This window comes from Takifugu flavidus, chromosome 20 (genome assembly GCF_003711565.1).
Source record: "Takifugu flavidus isolate HTHZ2018 chromosome 20, ASM371156v2, whole genome shotgun sequence".
Classification (NCBI taxonomy): domain Eukaryota; kingdom Metazoa; phylum Chordata; class Actinopteri; order Tetraodontiformes; family Tetraodontidae; genus Takifugu; species Takifugu flavidus.
Window position 1 is genome coordinate 3098092 of NC_079539.1, and position 20255 is coordinate 3118346.

Genomic DNA, 20255 nt, shown 5'->3' on the forward strand with positions numbered 1-20255 from the left:
AGAAAAATAATTTTCTGATATAGTTGTGTTTCCAGAGACAGACCCTACACACTTATCATAGAGCACACATCACACATTTTTGCTGCAAAAAAATATTTATTTAAAATATACACAAAGTAAAATGTAATTATTTAAAACACAAACCATCCAGGTTCAGGGCAAGGTCTCATGCATGTTACAACCAGGAATCCCTGAAAGAAATCAACACCAAAGCATGTTAAGCATTTACAAACATAATGCACCACTAAGTTTCTAATAAAATGAACACCCTCATTTGCAAGTTCTTATATAATCTTCCCCAGACAAGAGAATGGGTCAGATGGGTAGTGATTGGTATAATCATTGGGATCGATATTTACTGTAAACAATATAACTATATACATACTTCCATATCAAGTCCAAATTTCCACTGCTTCTTTGGTCACTTGGTGGCCTGCAAAACATTTAAGACATAATTTAATACTTGTAATTTATGAAACAAAACACGTGCACAGAATTGCATAAAACCTGATTGTTAACCATAAAATATATGCTGAGATACATTTTGGTGATCCCAGCTAATAAAATATCTGCTAAATATTCCCTTATTGACTCAGATTAGTGAAAAGGAAAAACCACATGTGGATTTGCAGGTCTTGCTAGCGCTCCTAAATGAACCCTTGCATCAAAATACCGGAGAGGAATGCTACCATTACGTACTTTATATTAACACCTTTCTGCGCAACAATAACTCCAACTCCTCTTTTAATGATTTCAAATAACGTTACTTACACAGACATGAGCACCACAAAAAAAATCGTGACACTCTCCGAAGCACGCTGCTTGATTTGAAGGCAATTTCTTGTGGTTCATGGACGATATTTGGGGCTGCACCGCCCCCTGCTGTTTAGGTGCGATACTACACATTTCCGTTGTGGCGCAACACTGCCCCTATAGGTCACCCTAAGCCATTACACTCATTGATAGTCTTACCTCGAAATTTTATATACCGTCGATACTGTATATTACAAAGTAATACGTAAGTATTTATCCCGAATAATATGCCTTAAGCAATTTGAAGGTTTTTCCCAGAGTATTTGTATTGTAATTTAACAGCAACTGGGCAAAACAAAATGTGCAATTTCAATAATCGAAGATTAATTATGAATATGAAAAACAGTGGATTCCAGTGCTATTAATGTTAAAACACATAATTCCCCTTCATCTCTACTGAGTTTTTAGATTAACAAATCAGTATTTTTTTGCCATTTACCTGAAGCAAGTAACACTATTAACATAGGGGTCAATTTTGTTTTATTCATGGTATTTTTAATGTGTATATTAAAACAGAACAGCATAGAGCTGTTGAAATGGGAATTATAATCCAACTTGTTTTGAGCAATGTTCTCTATGTGGATGTATGCATAATGAATTAAATGCGTTAATTTATTTTCAGTTTAACCATCTGCTTTCCCTCAACTTATTTTCATATAAACAATTTAGCCTAAACCTGGTTAATAATTAAAAATTTGCAGCACTATAAGCCACTCAATATTAGCGTTCACAAATTGATTACAAATACTTTTCAAAATAAATATCAAAAGATACATGTTTTGTGTCTACCGTAAGCACAAATGATTACATAAAAATTACAGGATCTTTTCCCCTAAATCCCAAAAAGGGAAAGCATAAAAGGAAGAACAGTGTGAGAAAAAAAAAAACAGCATTGATAGTGGGGAAAACATTGTGAAGAAAGAGTTTGTGTTCAGCGTCAGCGAGCTGACAGTCATTTCTGTCCATCACAACCACAGGAACAAGTGACAGCAGTTAAAAAAAACAACTAAAGAGGTTCTGATCTCTGTCCTTCAGCTACAGTCTGAACAGACTCAGAGTCTGTTGCTTGTTCCAGCTGGTCCTGGTTTGCCCAAGCCTGACGAGACAGACGGCCCGTTTGCCTTCAGGACGGGAAACTCGGGGGTCCGTGACGCGGCGCAGCGTTACCGGGCGTTCTCGAACCCCCAAAGCTGGGGAGGGACGTAGTGCGGGGAGAGCCGGTGCTCCACCTAGCAGTTAATGGAAGCACAGTCCGCTTTGGCTTTTCCTGCAGAGTTGATTATCGACATGAGGCAGTGTCCGAACTCCTCTAGGATCAAGCGCTCCGCCTCTGCCCGAGGCTGATGAGTCTGTTCTGCCTTTTTGGCCCGTTCCAGTAGACACTCGCATGTCGCTTCCAGAACCTCCTTTGTGACAAATGTATACGGCAACCTAAAGGGACACGGAGACAATCATCTGTGTGTACTGAATGACGTGACACATGTTACAGCCTTATTATAGTTATTTTATTATATGTTATAGCTGATGTGGAGAAAGGTGTTCCCGTACCTGCCCGCTCCACTCGTGATAACAGGTGTGGTTCTGGTGAGCAGATCTGAGATCTGTGAGGACAGTTTGGTCTTGGCTGCCGTCTGCTGCTGCACCCTCACTTCTGCTGCGTCAGCTAAGTGCATCAGCGTCTTCCTCTCTGGGCTCTCCTCGAAGTTCTTGCAGCCGATGCACTTACAGATGGACGAGCACATGATCTTTGCCTTTTCCAAGAGGAAGAACAGACATAAGCGGATGTAAACCCCAGCTTTTTTTCCCTCCTCCCAAGAGACAGTTAGACGGGAACGGCTCCTGAAACCCACCTCGTAACACTCGCAGTAGTTCTTCAGGCAGCCTGACCGTTTGCAGTTGCAGCCTTTGCTGTGTCGCCGGTCCGACTCGCCCTCTTTTCCCTTCCCAATTTTGGGTTTGAAGGCCTCTGGGTTCCGGTCGAGGCAGGTCTGTGATAAAAGGGTCTTTTTCAGTTGATTCCTCCTGGCTGGAGGCAGCTTGAACCTCAGTATCACCCTCCAACCTCACCTTTATAGCTTTGAGACGTTCCGTTTCGTGTTCCAGGTTATTGAAGCAGTTGTTGCAGTTGCAGTTGTTGCAGAACTCTCCGTTTGCAAAGCAGTCGCAGTATCTGTTGAAAAAGCACATTTCTATTTAAGAATGTGGAAATCAAGAAGTGGACCAGAAGAGAAACCACAGCAATACTCACAGTTTGAGACACTGTGACTTGGTGCAGTTGCAAGGTTTCCTTGGCCTGGGTGCCGTTTCTGTTGTAGATGTACTGCAAGCCAATAAATATGACTTTAATTTGAGAAGAATAATGCCGTTTATGTTAAAGCTCAAATGGCTACATACACCCTCACATTAAAACAAAAATAGATCAAATTTTACCCATTAAGGGGCATTCTGGCCTGTGACTGGACACCAGTGGATGTCTGGAAACTAGAGTTGCTGGCAAGGCTCACAAATGGAGTTTGCTAGATGTGACAGGTGACACCCAAGAACAAGAAAACGGTGATGCGTGAGAATCAGAGTACAGTCGTGAGAAAGATGGAACCAGAAAAACACACCAACACTAACCTGCGTGACATATTGTGCTGGCACGATGGCGTAGCCAACATTCCCGCCTCCTGGAGCTGGTGCCAGGACAGTACCCGGAGGGAGGTTGGTGAAGTTGGGCTGGATCTGGGGCAGTGGAGTTGCAGGCATGATGAGCCGTTGTTGGGTCTGGGTCGTGGTTACCACTGCGGCTGATGTCAAAGGCTTAGGCGCCACCTACAGGAAGCAGCCGTTAATGCAGCTCCATTTTTCATTTGAAGAACACAATTTATAAGTAAAAAAAACAAAAACAAAAGACAAGACACAAAGACAACAGATGTTGAAATTACCTGTTTGATGGTCTGAGCTGGGACAATTGGCACAGACATCCTAACTGCTCCAGTATTGACCACCATGGGTTTAGCTACAACACAGAAACCAGCATAAGTTGCACTACCTGGGATTATGGACAACAAAATTCCAGTTGCCCTGGATAACTGAGAACTCACACTGACAGCCAGACACAATATTTGCAAGGGGGTTATGGTGTCACCTGTCGGTATGGTGCTGGTGCTGGGAACACTGGGCTGTCCCGTGCTGCTAGCTGTGGTTGCTGTGACCAGCCGCACATAGTGGAATCTGCTGCCTGGCACCTGAATCTGCTGCACGTTCGGCTGGCTTGCGATGGGAATGATGGTCTTATACTGGGAGCCACCAACTCCGCCCACAGAGACAGACTGCACTTGTTTCATATTCTAAAAAATGTTCAGACACAAGGGGGAAGTTATTAGATCCAAAAGACGCTGAAAACAGTGAGTCACAAGCAATTATCTAACTTTTTGGCTCTTTAACGTCAGGTGAGTGGAGGAGCCCCCAGTCCGACAGGAGTGTGTTCAACTGACCTGCGTCGTCGTTTGGCTGGTGGCCACTTTGACCGGAGATACTGGTGTGGGCTGCTGAACCGCCAGGATCTGCTGCCCGAGCGCCACATTGACAGGCAGCGTGACAGATTTCTGAGAAGCGTTAGAGGTCGGCGAAGCCACAGACACCACGGTGACCTGGGTAGACAGGAAGGCGGCACGTATAAATAAAATGAGGGGACTCACTCAAACAAGCTCTCAAGAATACAGGATTAATTTAAACCTATGTGCCAAACAACAACAGCAATTCAGGAGGTTCCACACGGCCGTGACGGGAGAGGAAATCTGTCCGTGATCTTTATTTAGAGACCAATAACCAGGTTATACCTTGCTGGGAGTCTTCAGAGGTGAAATGGCGATCTTTTTGCTAGGAATACTTTGTATACTGGTGTTGTGTTGCTCGGAGAGCGTGATGGTCCTCGGCGGGATCAGTTGGGAATTCTGTGTCAGGACCCGTCCTGAAGGAGAAAAGCAAGAGATTTAAAAAAAAAAAAAAAATCTAGATCAATATTTTAGATTACACTAGACGGCAATTCTAGTATCAAGAATCAACCCACCTGCAATGACGGGAGACACGGCCGTCTGCGTGCTTAAACCTTTGCTGTTCACGGTTTTTGTTATTATAAACTTTATCGGCGCCGCCGAGGATGTTGGCGTTTTCTTTGAAATCTGTGGAAGCACGAAGGCTTAATTTCACTCACACTAAAAGTAAATCTTACTGAATGCCGAGTTGTCGCCAACGGGTTTTTTTTTTTTATGATTTGGTTTCGTTGCATGACACAAAAATAACAGTTTTTCTGCAGCAAAGGATTCATGGATAAATGACATCAGAATAATAAAAAAATATACCTGCACAGTTTTCAGCTGCTGGGCTTGTAATGCGGTCAACTGGTTACCAGCACTTGCCACCACTGGCTTCAGCTCTGACCGCCCACCGATCGTTACCACCTTAAACTGGGTGGTTTGAGGTTTGGCTTCTCCTAAAGTCTGTGAGCCGCCTGGCTTGTTGCCCGTGTGAGGCAACTGCAGCACGATGGGCTGGCCCGACTTCCCTATTGCTGTGACCAAAAGCTTTTGTCCTTCCTGCTTGATGACCTGCGTCCCCGCCGTCTTTGCCGCTTCTGTAGCTTGAGATGAAGCCACCTTGTTGAGGATGATCTGGTGGTTTGCGGGCGAGATGGTAAAAGGAGCCGTGAGTTTCTGCAGCCCGCTGGTGGAGACGGCAGATCCGCTCAGGCCGTCCGTAGGTTTGGTTGCCGACGTGGTCGTAGACGTAGGCGTTTTGAGGGCGAGCTGCGGGGACGACGCACCGGGAATTGAAATAGGATGCTGACTGCCAGCGCTGATGCTGCACGCGGAGTCTGTGGATGTGGTCAGAATCTGAGTGTGTTCTGTGGATGAGGAGCCCGAACAAAGGCTCAAGCTTTCTGAAATCACAGGTGTGTCCGTCTCCATCGGGACTGGCGTGTCCTCGCTCAGCTCTGTCTGGACCACAGCGCTGTCAGGCTGGGGGTGAGACATGTCCTCTATGGCCTCTGTGTCCATGATTTCATCAGGAAGGAGGCTGTTGAGCTCTGGCGACACCACATCCATGGTTGCAACGTTTCAGCGCTTCGTTAATCATATGAGAAATGCAGGACCTGATCTAAAAACAAACACATAAAATGTTGTTAACAAACACGGTTCAAAATTTAATGGGAAATGACTCAGACCAAAGCAGGAGGATTTTTAAAAAAAGGCTTCATGATTAAACATTTAACGCAAAAATAGTTTAGGTGACAGTGGTAACAACCTGCTACCTTTCTAAATTAATTCAGACCAAGAGGCTGAGAATATAACGCAGTTATGCACTAAACAAATTAAATGTGAGGATGTGGAAAAAAAAAAAACAGATCCAGTGAGGTAAACAAAGGCTTGGGAATATAATCATAAAAGCTGGCATTTGGTCATTGTGACAACCTGAAGATGCTATAAATAAAGTTTAACGTACAAAAGGAAAAGGAAATAAATGCTTTTAATATTCAAAAAAATAGGATTCAAGTGCTGAAACTGTGTTTTGCAGACACTTCACGCTTGCCAATAAGCTGCATCTGCAGCAAAATCCCGCGATTGAATAACTTTTTGTGCGTAAAATCGCCGTGATCCGGTGAGGCGTGTGCGCGGAGGTCTGCATACGGTCGCTCCGGAGTTGCCCTGACACAGGCTGACAGCTGATGCTGGTTGAGCTAGGCCGCACCGATCATCTCAGGCGTATCTTTGTCCTGCTGCACTCCTCTCAACATTAATCCACCTAAGCGCAAATAAGAACTCCCCACAAACACGTCGCTGGCGCTGACAGATGTGCTTGTTTCGCATCTCGGTCGCCGATCGGTTGCGCGCATTTCTGCACCAAAAGCCCCCCCCAGACGAGCCCACGGTCAGGGCAAAGAGAGTGAAAAGGGGACAAGCTGCTTGCTGGCTGCGTTACTATTTCAGGTTGGGGTTGGATTTCGAAAGATCCGCCATTTTTACTTCGTCATCAACTCAGTTAGCTCCCCGGCTAACTCTGATGTGCACAGAATGAAAGGAGGTTTTTTTTTTTTAAAACCACCATTTATATCCTATTGCGACATTTTAACTGGATAGTTTCCCACTAAACAAAGGCCATGCGAGGAAAAGATCCTCTCTGGAAAGCAACTGCACGTCACCAGCAAGTGTCAAACTCTGAAAGATCCCTGAGCGAACGTAAACAATGCTAGCTTTCAATGATTCCTCACTTGTCACTTGAGACACCGACCCAGAATAACGTCTGAGAACAAATCGTTTCACTTTAGGCAACTATAGCAAAACCCATCTGATGAACTTTGGAGCCTCAGCTTTGGGGGAATGCCTCAAGTTAGCCTGGGTTAACATAAATAATGCCATAATGCAGTTGGAGCTAAAGTGTACATCCTATTTTGTCCCGGTCGAACACTGAACTGTTCCCCAACCAGAGAATCGCCGGTTAAGGGAATAACAACAAGATATGCGACAGCTAACAGCAATCACAACTGCTTATGTGTTGCATTGCTGACATCAAATATGAAACAGATAATGCAGAAGTCCCTCTGCTACCTCACCAAAACAACTCCCTGCGCGTCTCGGTTATCCTTGAAGTTAGCTTTTACTTCTCATTTGCAGAATGAACTACTCATAGGTTGAATTGACTCCATCGCCTGACTAAAATCGGTTCCCAACACGTGCAAACTTTGTTGCAGAACGTAAGATATTACTGGCGATGGAGCCCAGCGGTTATTCCGGGTCCGGGGCACTTCAATCATATCTATCAGCTCATCAAGGCAGCTCAGCGGGCAGAACTGTACTAGCGAACTTGCTGCGGTTGCTAACATAAGCTAGCTAGCACAACATTTCTAATACAGAACAATCGCTTAAGTGCGCCGGTTTCGACTCACCGTAGTGTCGCGCACCCTAGGAAAGGCCGATGAATCGTGATGCTTACCCGATAGATTTACGCCAGGCGGCGTTACCAGACGATACGAGGAAAGCAAAGGGCGATTGTTCAAAATACCGCGCCGAGCGCCATTCCTCCCTGACATTTCACAAGTTGGCCACGCCCTCCGCGCCCGTCGTCACCGCCACGTAAAAATTAAAGGTACAGTACACCTTCACCAACGATCTGACCTTTGTAAAAAATAGCGAGGGATTTATTTCTTTATTTAAGATTGTGACAGACGCGTCATCAATTACTGTTTTGGTCAAGATTTATGAAATGAGAGTTACAACTCTAACGAGCCCAGAGAACATATAAAACCAGGCCCGAGAGGCATATATGCATTTACTCTGGTGCGGAATTAATTAATATTCCTATTATTGAGGATGATTTATCTAATTCAAAGTAACCTAAAGATATCTTCCAGTCCCACCAGAACCTGTTGATGTGTTGTGATTGGAGGACCGGCCGGGGGCCGCGCTGTCCGACGGACCGGAAGTTTCCTTTTCTTCTTGACAGGAAGCCGGAAGCTGATGTTGTTGTCACTTCAACGATGGCGACCGAAGTGAGACAGGAGCTTTCACAGCTGATGAATTCAAGTGGTTCTCATAAAGATCTCGCTGCCAAGTACGTAAGGCTACTTTGTAGACACACATTACATTCCACCTGAAGCTACGCACGTTCCTGGATAAAGAAAGTTCATTACATTCAGCTACCTTCCACCGAAATAGCCATTAGCTCTCATAAGCTAGGCGAAGCTAACGTAGCCTCTAGCCTCGCATTACGATATGAAGTGTTGGTGTGAATAAAACCATACTTGCTAAAGTATTCCACCTAAAAGGTTGCCGTTTCGATTAATAAAGCATTTAAGCATCTATGTTCGGTTTCAACATACACGTCGTCCTTGCAACACGTTATAGCAAATAACGGCCACAATGTCAACATTGCATGGCAAAATTGGTGTTGTGCATCGAGTGAATTAACGTTCAGCTTGTGAAGAAGTAGGAAATTATTACACGACAAATTTTGTTTTTACAACTGCCACCCCATCATTGTATTGTCGCTGCTTCCCCCATTCATTACGATTACGATTTTTTCAGTGTTTTTTTCTGTAATGTTTCATAGATATCGCCAAATCTTGGACAAGGCTATTCAGTTTACAGATGCGGATCAGTTGGAGTCCTTGAAGGCCTTTGTTGAAGCAAGTATGCAATGTCCTCTCTCAGCGTTCTAACCTGTGAAACCTGGCTCGTAACCTGATGTCATGCTGTAATATTTTTCTTTTCGTTTACAGTGGTCAATGAAAACGTAAGTCTTGTCATCTCAAGGCAACTTCTCACAGATTTTTGTACACATCTGCCAAACCTTCCTGATGCCACAGCGAAAGCCGTATATCATTTCACCTTGGAAAAGATTCAGCCAAGGGTCATCTCTTTTGAAGAACAAGTAAATGCATTTGTACCTTTATCTCTTATCGCTTAAACTGCAGTATTCTGGCTTAATCTTGCAACTAAGGCTTTATGTACATTCTCAGGTAGCCTCTATCAGGCAGCACTTAGCAACAATTTATGAAAAAGAGGGAGATTGGAGAAATGCTGCCCAGGTTTTAGTTGGGATCCCCCTGGAAACAGGACAAAAGTGAGCAAAGATACTGGTGTATTTTTATTCATACCTTCAGGAGTGTGATATTGATGTCTTACCGTACCTTTTTTTTTCCCTTCCCCAGGCAATACAATGTTGACTATAAGTTAGACACATACCTGAAAATTGCCCGTCTTTATTTGGAGGATGATGATCCGGTGCAGGCAGAGGCTTACATCAACAGGGCCTCACTGCTTCAGAACGAGTCCTCTAATGAACAACTGCAGATTCACTATAAGGTATTTGGTCCGCATGACGACAACAGTTAAATCGCCCCATCGACGCGTTCTGAGCAGTTTGTGTTTTAGGTGTGCTATGCCAGAGTGCTCGACTTCAGAAGGAAATTCATTGAAGCCGCACAGAGATACAACGAACTGTCTTATAAAACAATTGTCCATGAAACCGAACGCCTGGAGGCACTGAAACACGCCCTAAACTGCACCATCCTGGCTTCTGCAGGTGGGTGTCAATAACAATAGTGCCTCCATGTTCCATGATGGAGGCAGAAAATAGTCAAATCAATTGACTTGTCAGTGAATTTAAGGTCTGTCTCATATCAAGATGATTTGTTTCAGGCCAGCAGCGTTCCCGAATGCTGGCCACCCTCTTTAAGGACGAGCGCTGTCAGCAGCTGGCCACCTATGGAATCCTGGAGAAGATGTACCTGGACCGTATTATCAGAGGCAATCAGCTGCAGGAGTTTGCGGCCATGCTAATGCCTCATCAGAAAGCCACCACTGCTGACGGTGAGACAGAAGAATGAACTTTAAATCTGGATCTAATCCAAGCTGTAACGTTTGGTCTCTGCCCTGCAGGCTCCAGCATCCTCGACAGAGCTGTGATTGAGCACAACCTTCTGTCCGCTAGCAAACTGTACAACAACATAACTTTTGAAGAACTCGGAGCTCTGCTGGAAATCCCGCCTGCAAAAGTGAGGAGATTATTGAACTAGACAATGTCAATGGCGTGGTGGTGTTTGGTTTTTTTGGTTGTCACTGTGCGGCTTGTTGATCGCCCTTTGTTTTCTGGCAGGCTGAGAAAATCGCATCGCAGATGATCACGGAGGGACGGATGAACGGCTTCATCGATCAGATTGATAGCATCGTACATTTCGAAAGTGAGTAACGATAGGCGGTGGCGGTCTGTTAACTTTTTACATCTTCTGTTAATCCAGCATTATTTGTTGACCCAAAGCAGCGCTATCCTTTGTAAATAAGGAATCTTGGAGTTTGGACTTGTTTGATAGAGGTTTACAGTCACAAGTTAAATGTGGCTTTTATCATATGAGCTTGATCAGTTAACCATAGGTCATCCTCATAAAAACAAAACCACAAGCTGCCTAATTAATACTAATTTCCTTTTCTCTTTTTTTAATGTCAGCCCGTGAACCCCTCCCTACATGGGACAAACAGATCCAGTCTCTGTGTTTCCAAGTCAACAACCTTTTAGAAAAGATCCGCGTGGCTGCTCCAGAGTGGGCGGCGCAGGCGATGGAGACCCAGATGACCCAGTAGCTTCACCCTTCACTCCTCCCATCACAGAGATGTCAGAAACTGCACCCTGTCGTCCAGTGTTGTCCAGCTGGTGAAACAGCCCAACATCTTCGGTCTTGTTTTCAGCCAAACGCAAAGACAGGCGCTTCTGTATCCCCGTCAGCTTTTTGAGGTTTACTTTAGTCCCCAGGGAAGATGCTTCAGATCTGTGTGCAGTGTAGAGGCCACAAAAGAAGGAGCCTAAGCCAACGTGTATTTGTGACTTCCTTCTGGAATTTCAGCACGTTAGAAATTTGATTACCCAGAAAGCTGACGTCTAAGAAGGTTATAAAGAAGTAAAAACACGAACATCTGGCTGCGGTGTTCTGGCATTCTTGTGTTTTTAGCTTAACGTAATCACACAGCAATATCTTATTCATGCTTATCTGTCCACTTTTTGTCATTATTGTATTAAATAAAAAAGTATTAAAACCTGTTCTGTGGCGCATTTTTCTAAATTATGTTCTCAATAATCATGCTACATGACCCAGCACAGTTAAAGTCCCGTTTATGAACACCCTTGGGCTAGACGTCACTTCATCTTTGATCAGATTTATGCTAAATATGGTCAGCTAAGTGGTGTCGCTGTGGAGCGTCCTGCTCTGGGAACAGGTTCATGTTCATGCTCGTCCTGGGAACAGGTTCAGTAAATGATTTAATCATGCCAGTAATGTCTTGATATTGTCTGATATATTTATGGCAGATTTTTTTTTGATTTTATCTTCTGCTTCCTCATGATACGGACAAAAAAAGCGTGAGAGTCATCACTGGAGGGAATCTGCTCCCAGAGGTCACTATTGTGTAATCATTTTATGGAACATCTATGAGATAAAGAAGTTATTAACAAATGAATCACACTGTTTTTATCATGATTGTGGAAGTTTATGACTGAATTTATTAAAGAAGTCCAAAAGACAAAGCTGCTTTAGAAGAGTGATACAATACAACGGCAGCCATCTCGAGCAGTTAGCAACGCCATGATATTTACCCAGTTTATAGACTGTGTTGCATGTAATAAACACTGTTGATGCCTTTGTAGTGTCACATCTAGTTTTAAACCAAAAAATAAGTCTAAACCAAAAAATAACACCTTTGCTGATTTCCGTTCCTCACAATTTGAGTTTTTTTTCTCCACGTTCATTATAACACTATTACTAATAACAGCAGTAAATTTCAGGTCATCTTCAAACACAGAGGGATCTCATTGCTGGTCAGGAACTAAAATGGATGAATTAGAAAAAAAAAAGAAAAGTGGATCGCTCAGAAAATGTTTTGCTCCTTCCTTCGATTTATGTCTCTCTTCAGTTGGCAGGTGGCGCAGCACATACAGAAGTAATTTGTCACAAAGTCGTTACACATGGAGCCCTGCAAACACAGACGAGCACAGCTGAAACACTGAAAACAGAGGCATAAATGTGACATTTCCCCTCCTCTTGACATTCCCCAAAGACCATTTGTGAAGATATCCTACATCCCTATATCCTATATACCGATACAAATGACAAGAAAACAACATTTCCCCTATTTCCAGCAATAAAATAGAATCAATACATTATGCATGACACAGTTATCTACATTCTTTTTTCACTAAAACCTCCCTGACAACCAATAAAAAAGATTGTATGGGCAAGTTATGCCAGGATGTTAATAAAGTGGCTGACCTTTTGTGGCTTTAGTTCATATCTGTAATCTATTATTAGTTTGGGTTAATGACATACATGTATGTATGGTATAAAACATGAATTTATGCCTATAAGCACTGTATTAAAGCTCATTCTGAGGAGGAAACACGTGATAAATCTTAGCCACCACTATTACACAGTGTTCTTATTCACATAGGCGTTGAGATCTTACTTTGATGTTGTATTTGGTCCTGTAGACGGCGCGGATGGGCATGCCCAGGCCGCACAGGCAGCACTCGTTCATGTCACTGGCGATGGAGCAGCCTACACACAGCGGGCACAGCAAGGTGTACCAGCCTGATTGAGAGAGAGAGGAAACGGTCAGGGGAAGCAGGCGATCGGCGCTTGAAAAGAATCCTGGAGGGATTGTGCTCACAAACTCCGCAGTCATCGCAGCACTCCATCAGGCCGGTCTGGAACTCTGAAGGCTGGAATCTGCCCGGTTGGTTGGTCACAGCCATGATCACAAATACGACCTGAAGATCGGACGACACTCTTTTAAGGATCATAAATCATGGACAGAAGTGAACGATGAAGGGTTGAATCTTACCAGATGATGGAGGAGAAAGAAGGAAGGAGATCTTCTGGACCCAGACTAAGTCTAACTGAGAGCACGAGGGTGCATGTGGGTTTTATTGATGCTAGTGACTAGGTGTTTCCACAGCAGAGTCCAGTGACACTCCTAGTTTGTTTATGACTTTATGACATTTTTCCTTTGAAAACACCTGACCCACTGGACACAGGCCAGAATCTTAATCGGGTACCACGGACGCAAAGACTTTTATCCATGTCTATGTTATCTTTTAAGCTGTAATAATCATCTATCTATTTATGGCACTATCAAGATGACGCAAGAGGGATTAATGCCAAAATCACATCATGCTGGAAGATCTGAGCGTCACCAATGATGGGGTGACCAACACGGCAATATTAAATTTTATAACGTGCAGCGCCTTCTGCAAACAGTGCCAGGCAGTAACTGCCCGAGTTTCACAATAAGTGCACTTAAAAATGCATAAAGAACAGTAACCACGGGTGCTGATCATGTAGATATGTGAGGAAATTACTTCTGTCCTAGCTGGAGTTCTGATTCTCCCCATGACCCGGATCAGGAGGAGATTAAAAGGCTACAACATTTTACAGTTTACTTAGAGTAGATATTCTACAGCCACTGTGGGACAGCGGGAGGTTTGAGTTAATTAAAGAGTTGGCTCGGTTGATCGTGTTTGGCATCAGTAATAGCATGCTGTTAACTTGGCGTGTGGTGTGAGCCATGGGATGTTTACATGGGGCCTCAATCCCTGGCAGCTCCCCTGTATGTAATTGAATCCTAAATAAGTGTTCCTGCCCATGCAGGTGTTGTACGATTGAGCAAATGGGTTTTCAGGTCCAGCCACTAAGACATTCATAAGATTCGCGTATGTGCTACGCTTCTTCTGGCCACACGGTGGCACTGTTTCCCACCAACCACCAGCACCGCACGCAGGCTTTGCGGGCGAACGCATGATGATGACCTGTCTGTAATGATATGGGCTCCTACATAATGAGCAGCTGTAACTGAGTCCGGGGTAAGCATCATTTTCAATTTCCTAAAGACTAAAGATAGACTCGAGTTAAATTGCAGCAATGACACACGGTTGCCATTAGCCTCCAGTCTACAGCAGACCCCTAAAATACTTTCACCAGACAGAACAGAGATGATTTCTTTGGAACTCTATATATTTATGTTATTTTTAATGCAAGTTTAAAGATCTATGCAGATATATTTTCATTTTTCATCAAGTTCCTTGCTGATTGTTATGCTTTTGGGTGCTCAGTCTGCAGCAGCATCACTTGTACTACAGAATACTACACATTACTACATTTGTTCAAGGGTTTACTCGAGTCTAATATGTAACGTTTGTACTTTTCCACCATTTCTAGTTCTGGGATCAGCTATCTGTCGTGATGCTTCAGTCCATTTTTGTGGTCCCAGTGGAGAGCGACCCTTCACCTTTACCCAAACCACTAAAATGGAATGCCTCCTTGACATAATTCAAACCAATCAAAGTCATTTAACTGCTGGAAAAATAAATCTATATACAATGTCAGAAGGTCTTTGTTCGAAGGAACTGAAAACTAACCAGTGAGAAAAAGAAAACAACCTGACGAGCAGGTTAAGAGGTACGTGGAATCTCTATACCACATGTTACCACAAGGGGGAGGTAAAGACGTGGCTCTTGACTTCAGCCAATATCGTCTATAGGTAGTCTGCCCCCCAAACTGAAACTCAAAAATCTGCAAATGACACATCAAACGTGAAAGAGTACAAAAAACACGATTGCTATTATTAAAGATATAACGATAAATGGAAGTTGGAACTACATATTACATAGTCCTTAAAGGGCCCACAATAGATTATGCAAAATCATGACAATGAGTGCATTTAATAGTATCCACAACCCTTTTTTTTAAAACAAAAGAACAATGAATCAGTGCGTCATGCAAATAGAGTTGTACCTAAGTACGCTTGAATTAAAATTTAATCTACTAACGAGTGTATAAAGGAAATTATTGTCGCTGATAACGAAGTTGATACTTTCAAACTCACAGGATTAAATGATGAATATGCTATTTTATGAGCTCTGCAAATGCTTTTTTGATGTGCTTCTCTAGTCGCTTTTACTGTAGTAAATGCTGCGAACACCTCCTCGATTGTTGGTGACAGAGCTGAAGTTTACGGTGTTATTTCAGGGCAGCACTGATAGACATGCGCACAGCTGATGGAAGACAAGCACATCTGCACTGACGTCACCTCCCCCCTCTGAAAAAGCTGCCAATTTGAAGCTGTCCGGGACTGGGACAGACCCGGTCTCTGCAATGTAGTGAGAAGAAGCAGCTCCAAGACAACTTTTTCTGGTGTCTGCAAGCACTTTTCTTCTCTGTCTAAGAAGACGCCCGCCGGTGCCAGAGCACCCGCTGTCACATCAGCAAACTTCAGGCACCCCCGAATCCCTGTAGCAAGATCAGAAAGTCTAGATTGCAAAGACGAAAATAGCTTCTTCTCCTGGAGTGGAGCCAAAGCCATAAAAAACAGTTTTTTTCTTTTGCTCCATTGGAGGCTGTGAGATACCGCCGCTGCTGCCGGTGTCTGCGCTGACGCAGTCTCAGAGGATGGCACAGTCCGAGGGGAGATGAGAAGAGGAGGGCAGCGGAACTCCATAGCTGCACAAGCCTTTTGTCCTGAGCTCTCCCTGCACACTTGGACCGGCGCTGGCAAGGAAGATGAGTATGGTAACTACGTGCAAACACCGCTGAGCGCACAAGCGATGTCGTTCAAGTAGTTTTGCGAGGAAAGGGAAAGCAAAAGTGGCTCAAAACGCACATTTGTGGAGTTATTTTTTGCAGAGGGTGGGGGGTGGGGGGGGGGGGGTGGGGGGGCTTTGGATGGGATGTTTGTCACTTTTGTGCGCTTTTAGCTCTGGATGCGCATTTGCGCGGTGCTTAGAGACGCGAGTCCACGTCTGCAGAGAGCACTGGCTCCAAACCTTCTCAACGCGAGGTCAGGTGGTGTTATTTGGAAATCTGAGGTACCGGTGCAGTGATCCGGTTCGGCTTTTGCGCGTCTGGTACAGAGTGACAAAGTCTGGCGCTGCTTTGGCTGTCAGAGAGCCAAGACAGATAACAGCGGCATGTACGTAACTCTGGTTTAGCCTGAACGCATCACCAACCCATCACCTGGACTCGCTGACGTGTGTTTGGAAACGTAGTTTGCACATGGTGCCATGAAGCGCGTCACGTTAAAAATAAATAAATAAAGCTCATGTTGACTGGTCATCGCCGCTCCGAACACGTCCTAACGCGGTCGTTACGCGTCGCGTACGCGGCACAGAGCGCCGCTTGGGTTGCTCGAGTGCTCACCCATTTAATTAGCAAACCGAGGTCAGCGAGTTTGCGTGGTGGTGTTTTGTGGCGTTAATTGGCGTGTTCGAGTTGAAGAAGAGAGGTGGGAGACGGCAGATAATCAACGCGCAGCGATGAGAGTCGCGCGTCCATTCCCATACGCAAAATCCCATTAATCCATAGATTAGGAGGAAAATGTATGTTTTCCAGGTTGTAATGGTCTCACAATATTACAATAATAGTTGTGTTTAATGGTCACAATATTTCTTTCCTGAACCTGACATGTGTGACATTCTTGCTCGAAAACTGAAAAATTCAAAGAAGCAATATTGGACTAATAGAACAATTTCTGACTAAATCCTCCACACTTTCCCTCAGCAGGAATGCAGATGGATCGGTCAGGACAAGTTCCCAGTATAGTTCTTCCTGTGTGGAGTTACACCTGAGAGCGACAGAGTCAGATGGATTACGCTGTCTCCACGGCGCTGCTGACATGAATCTAGAGGCCAGTGAGATGTGGAAGCGCTCGCCTTCAGGAGAAATCTGAGACCTGGAGGATCCTCCAGCACAAGAGCAGCATTCTAGCGTAGGAGACAAACCATGGACCTGTTACGGTGCGGCACCGGAGCCGCTGTGCGCCTTTAACCTGTTTGTAGCACCCTCGACCCCTCGCCCCATGTCACAGCTTCCCCTGAAGGATGGAAATTTTGTGGAAGACGCTGACTTGGATTCTGAGCCTGGTGGTGATGGCTGCTTCTGAATTCCAGAGCTTCAACAGACTTTCACACAACTCCCAAGGTATGAAAGTGTTCAGGGGGATTTCTGACACCGGTGAGTGACGGTTCATTGCCTCATCTTGTTGCTCCTTTCTTTTTTCCTCCAAACAAAGAGGAGTTCCTGTCCTACCTGCAGCACTACCAGCTGACCGTTCCGGTGCGGGTGGACGAGAACGGAGAGTTCCTGAGCTACACTGTGAAGCACCACCGGCCGGGCCGTCGGAGACGCGGAGCGGGGGACCCTGTCGTTGGGCCGTCGCCCTCGTTGGACCCCCTGGAGTCCCGCCTGTTCTACAGCCTGTCAGCCTACGGGAAGCACTTTCACTTAAACCTGACGCTCAACCCCCACCTGGTGTCAAGACATTTCGCAGTGGAGTACTGGGGCAAAGACGGGCTGCAGTGGCGTCACAACACGGCAGATAACTGCCACTATGTCGGGGTCCTGCAAAATCAGCACGGCACGACCAGGGTGGCGCTGAGCAACTGCAAAGGTCTGGTGAGTAGGGATCCCACCCACACCCTTTCGCTCTCAACCTGGCAGTTTTAAACTCTATATAAGGAGACCAGGAGCCCTGCAGTGAAATCATCGACGTGATTCAACACGACGCGTCCAAGCGGGAGCTTCTTCTCCAGCCATGGGAATAGGTCTGACCCTGGCTGCTCAATCCCCCCCCGTGAATCTTGCACATGTAACCCAGTTCGCGCTGCTCTCATGTCAGCCACTCTTTCAGAGGATTAGACCAATTGCAGAGTCTTGGCCCGCGTCCACCTGGCGTGCACGGGCTGCAGGCAGCTTGTTAGGTGATGCTCTCGGCGATCTGTCTGCAATAAGTAAGGTGGCCGATTTTTAAAAGCTCCCGTCTGAGCTTTTAGACTCCCCCCGCCCCCACTTCCCCAGGCTCCTGCTTCAGTTGAATGTATGGCCTCTTTTTGCTAATCAGGACAATTGGAAAATGCTTTAATCGCTCTTATTCCTCTCAGACGGGAGAAACAGCCCCTGCTTCTTTTTGGCAATAGTAATAATGCGGACAAAAACCTGAGGCCAAACGTGTTGGCAAGACCTGCTGGTGGAATCATAAATTGAATCGGTGCTTGCTGTTATTATTTTTTTTCCCGCAACACCAAAAATGGAGAAAACTCTGCCTTTGCTTTAATGTAATCAGCAGTCTGGACAGTGTCAGGTCTCGGCACCACACGTTATTAAAGCCCTGCGTCGAAGTATGTGCCTGTGTGAGGTGCTGATACTTGCTTTCAGAGCAGATTTTCCCTGAGCCAAGGCGGCGCAGGCCATGTTTGAAGGAGTGTTGATGCTCCACAGAGGGTGCTGAAGGATTAGGAGCGACGCTGTGATGTTGGTCTTGTCACTAATGGGTTTGACGTGCTAAATCACGCCATTAAAGGAGGAGAACCAGCTTTCTGTGAACCTGCTCCCGATGAGATCATTGTGATGACATCACAGCCAGAGGAGAATTTCCTCAAGAACAAAAGGAAAAGTTCTTCCACACCTAAAATTCTACCACCAGGACCATCTAATCTGCATGGCTGCCAACTGCTGTAGATCCACTCTATTTGTCACAGGAGCAACAACTGTCAGAGTTAACGTTGCTTATAAATTGAATCTATAGAACATTGGAAGACGGGGAGGGAAATAGAATATCTTCTATCAGTATTTGGGGTTAGAATGTTGTGAAAAACAATCACATTCGTCATATGGGCGTTCCACCATGCCAGGAAACACACTGACATTCAAATATGAATATAAATTTACCCACAATGCAATTTCACTGTTTTGATTTGTGACCTTTTCTCTCATTGACCTGTTTCCTCCTGCAAGCACGGAGTTATAACCACAGAGGAAGAACAGTATTTGATCGAGCCACTGAAGAACACATCCTCCACCACCTCCAGTGAATGGAACCTGGAGGAAGCACAGCAACATGTTATATATAAAATGTCTGCCATTCCCTCGCCACAAGAGCCGAGCCAGGAGTTCAGCTGTGGCATTTCAGGTTGGTGAACCATCTGGGTTGGACTCTGTGTGGGTGGAACTGACGTGTAGGAATAACTATACATAGCAGGTTAGAGGAAGTGCTGGTTTGGTTCTAGGCCCATGTTCTGGAAGACATAACCGGCCCTCTTGTGCGCTGCAGTCGCTCCTGGGCTGGACACCTTTCAACCTGCACGAAAAATCCAGGCTCCCGCCCTCACAAAAAGGCCCTTCAGTGCATTCAGAGTATTTGGCTTTTAAAGCCGCACAAATCCTATTAATAGAGCTGACGGCCTTAATCGGATTGTTGAGTACGAGCAAATCCATCAAACGCTGTATGAGGAATTGGGAAAAAAAAAAGAACCAGCTGGATATTTTGGTATTTGGGCCAAAGTCTTATAAGAAACAGCAAAGGCTGTCATCGGCAGGAAGCTAGCATGCCTTAACTTGCACCATCTTATAGCTTTTCCCCAGAGCGACTGGGTCATAAAGCAAAGGCCTTGGCTGGAGGGTTCAAAGGGGCAGATTTCCTACGTGCACCTCCACCTCTAGAGGTGTAGGTTCCAGAGGTGTAGGTTCTAGAGGTGTAGGTTCTAGAGGTGCACCTCCACCTCCAGAACTATGCTACACTTCTCAAATTATCTCTGCAGACCTCATCAAAACCAGCTCACCTTGCCAGCTCAGCACGCCATCACCGCTCCACCCGTCCACCGAGCCCAAGAACGGCAGCGAGCAGTCGGGCGACGGCCACAGGCGGCGGCGCTCGGTCAGCAGCGAGCGCTTCGTGGAGACGCTCGTGGTCGCCGACAAAATGATGGTCGGGTACCACGGACGCAAAGACATCGAGCACTACATCTTGTCTGTGATGAATATTGTAAGTTTGATCCTGCTGGTTGGAGTCTGGCGCCCCCCAGTTTGGCGCCCGGCGGACGCCACAGGCCACACAACTTGTCTGACTTTGGGTGTTTTTTTCTTT

The 20255-nt window shown here is 45.3% G+C and overlaps 4 protein-coding genes across 13 annotated transcripts in view; 2 read left to right on the forward strand and 2 right to left on the reverse strand.

The window, feature by feature from the left end:
* Positions 1-76: 76 nt before the first annotated feature.
* On the reverse strand, positions 77-7917 carry lin54 (lin-54 DREAM MuvB core complex component). 7 transcript variants are annotated; one of them, XR_008947613.1, is made up of 16 exons: positions 7742-7906; positions 5160-5955; positions 4868-4979; positions 4638-4768; positions 4293-4448; positions 3944-4145; positions 3741-3814; positions 3433-3627; positions 3244-3329; positions 3062-3133; positions 2881-2983; positions 2664-2801; positions 2362-2564; positions 772-2244; positions 386-433; positions 77-191 (listed from the first exon to the last, which is right to left on the reverse strand). XR_008947613.1 is itself a non-coding variant. In XM_057018449.1 (14 exons), exons 2-14 carry the CDS (start codon positions 5901-5903, stop codon positions 2043-2045), a joined length of 2418 nt encoding a protein of 805 aa, XP_056874429.1. In that variant the 5' UTR covers positions 5904-5955; positions 7789-7917; the 3' UTR covers positions 77-2042. The 7 variants fall into 7 exon arrangements, 2 of the variants coding, with proteins under 2 accessions (XP_056874429.1, XP_056874428.1); XR_008947616.1 differs by having other exon boundaries at positions 700-2244; XR_008947612.1 differs by having other exon boundaries at positions 77-433.
* A 339-nt stretch (positions 7918-8256) lies between these two features.
* On the forward strand, positions 8257-11388 carry cops4 (COP9 constitutive photomorphogenic homolog subunit 4 (Arabidopsis)). Of its 3 annotated transcripts, none has more exons than XM_057018450.1 (10): positions 8257-8406; positions 8905-8984; positions 9074-9225; positions 9314-9417; positions 9506-9659; positions 9729-9879; positions 9996-10166; positions 10236-10351; positions 10453-10537; positions 10801-11388. In XM_057018450.1, the coding sequence occupies exons 1-10, from the start codon at positions 8333-8335 to the stop codon at positions 10932-10934; spliced, it is 1221 nt and encodes a 406-aa protein (XP_056874430.1). In that variant the 5' UTR covers positions 8257-8332; the 3' UTR covers positions 10935-11388. The 3 variants fall into 3 exon arrangements, with proteins under 3 accessions (XP_056874430.1, XP_056874431.1, XP_056874432.1); XM_057018451.1 differs by having other exon boundaries at positions 8905-8980; XM_057018452.1 differs by having other exon boundaries at positions 8354-8410.
* Positions 11389-11824: 436 nt separating this feature from the next.
* Positions 11825-13376, reverse strand: LOC130516974 (placenta-specific gene 8 protein-like). Its single transcript, XM_057018453.1, has 4 exons — positions 13185-13376; positions 13011-13110; positions 12807-12931; positions 11825-12317 (listed from the first exon to the last, which is right to left on the reverse strand). Exons 2-4 carry the CDS (start codon positions 13093-13095, stop codon positions 12213-12215), a joined length of 315 nt encoding a protein of 104 aa, XP_056874433.1. The 5' UTR covers positions 13096-13110; positions 13185-13376; the 3' UTR covers positions 11825-12212.
* Positions 13377-15424: 2048 nt separating this feature from the next.
* The window catches only part of adamts6 (ADAM metallopeptidase with thrombospondin type 1 motif, 6), a 37640-nt gene continuing 32809 nt past the window's right edge, over positions 15425-20255 (forward strand). Inside the window, exons 1-5 of one of the 2 annotated variants that reach the window (XM_057019212.1) lie at positions 15425-15907; positions 16895-17314; positions 17406-17788; positions 19127-19301; positions 19930-20153. In XM_057019212.1, coding sequence (XP_056875192.1) covers positions 17215-17314; positions 17406-17788; positions 19127-19301; positions 19930-20153 — 882 coding nt within the window. In that variant the 5' untranslated portion in view covers positions 15425-15907; positions 16895-17214. The remainder of the gene's footprint in view (positions 15908-16894; positions 17315-17405; positions 17789-19126; positions 19302-19929; positions 20154-20255) is intronic. The other variant, XM_057019211.1, reaches the window with a different exon arrangement.

What these genes read in the sequence shown, in the direction of transcription:
- lin54 (XM_057018449.1), bottom strand. Translation starts at nt 5,903, where the DNA reads ATGGATGTGGTGTCGCCAGAGCTCAACAGCCTCCTTCCTGATGAAATC. An exon ending in CGTGTCTCCCGTCATTGCAG is followed by an intron (nt 4,769 to 4,867) that starts GTGGGTTGATTC and finishes TTTCTCCTTCAG; the next exon opens with GACGGGTCCTGACACAGAAT. An exon ending in ACTACTGCGAGTGTTACGAG is followed by an intron (nt 2,565 to 2,663) that starts GTGGGTTTCAGG and finishes CTCTTGGAAAAG; the next exon opens with GCAAAGATCATGTGCTCGTC.
- cops4 (XM_057018450.1), top strand. Translation starts at nt 8,333, where the DNA reads ATGGCGACCGAAGTGAGACAGGAGCTTTCACAGCTGATGAATTCAAGT. An exon ending in AACTGCAGATTCACTATAAG is followed by an intron (nt 9,660 to 9,728) that starts GTATTTGGTCCG and finishes TTTGTGTTTTAG; the next exon opens with GTGTGCTATGCCAGAGTGCT. An exon ending in CACCATCCTGGCTTCTGCAG is followed by an intron (nt 9,880 to 9,995) that starts GTGGGTGTCAAT and finishes GATTTGTTTCAG; the next exon opens with GCCAGCAGCGTTCCCGAATG.
- LOC130516974 (XM_057018453.1), bottom strand. Translation starts at nt 13,095, where the DNA reads ATGGCTGTGACCAACCAACCGGGCAGATTCCAGCCTTCAGAGTTCCAG. An exon ending in CTGCGATGACTGCGGAGTTT is followed by an intron (nt 12,932 to 13,010) that starts GTGAGCACAATC and finishes TCTCTCAATCAG; the next exon opens with GCTGGTACACCTTGCTGTGC. An exon ending in GGACCAAATACAACATCAAA is followed by an intron (nt 12,318 to 12,806) that starts GTAAGATCTCAA and finishes CTGTGTTTGCAG; the next exon opens with GGCTCCATGTGTAACGACTT.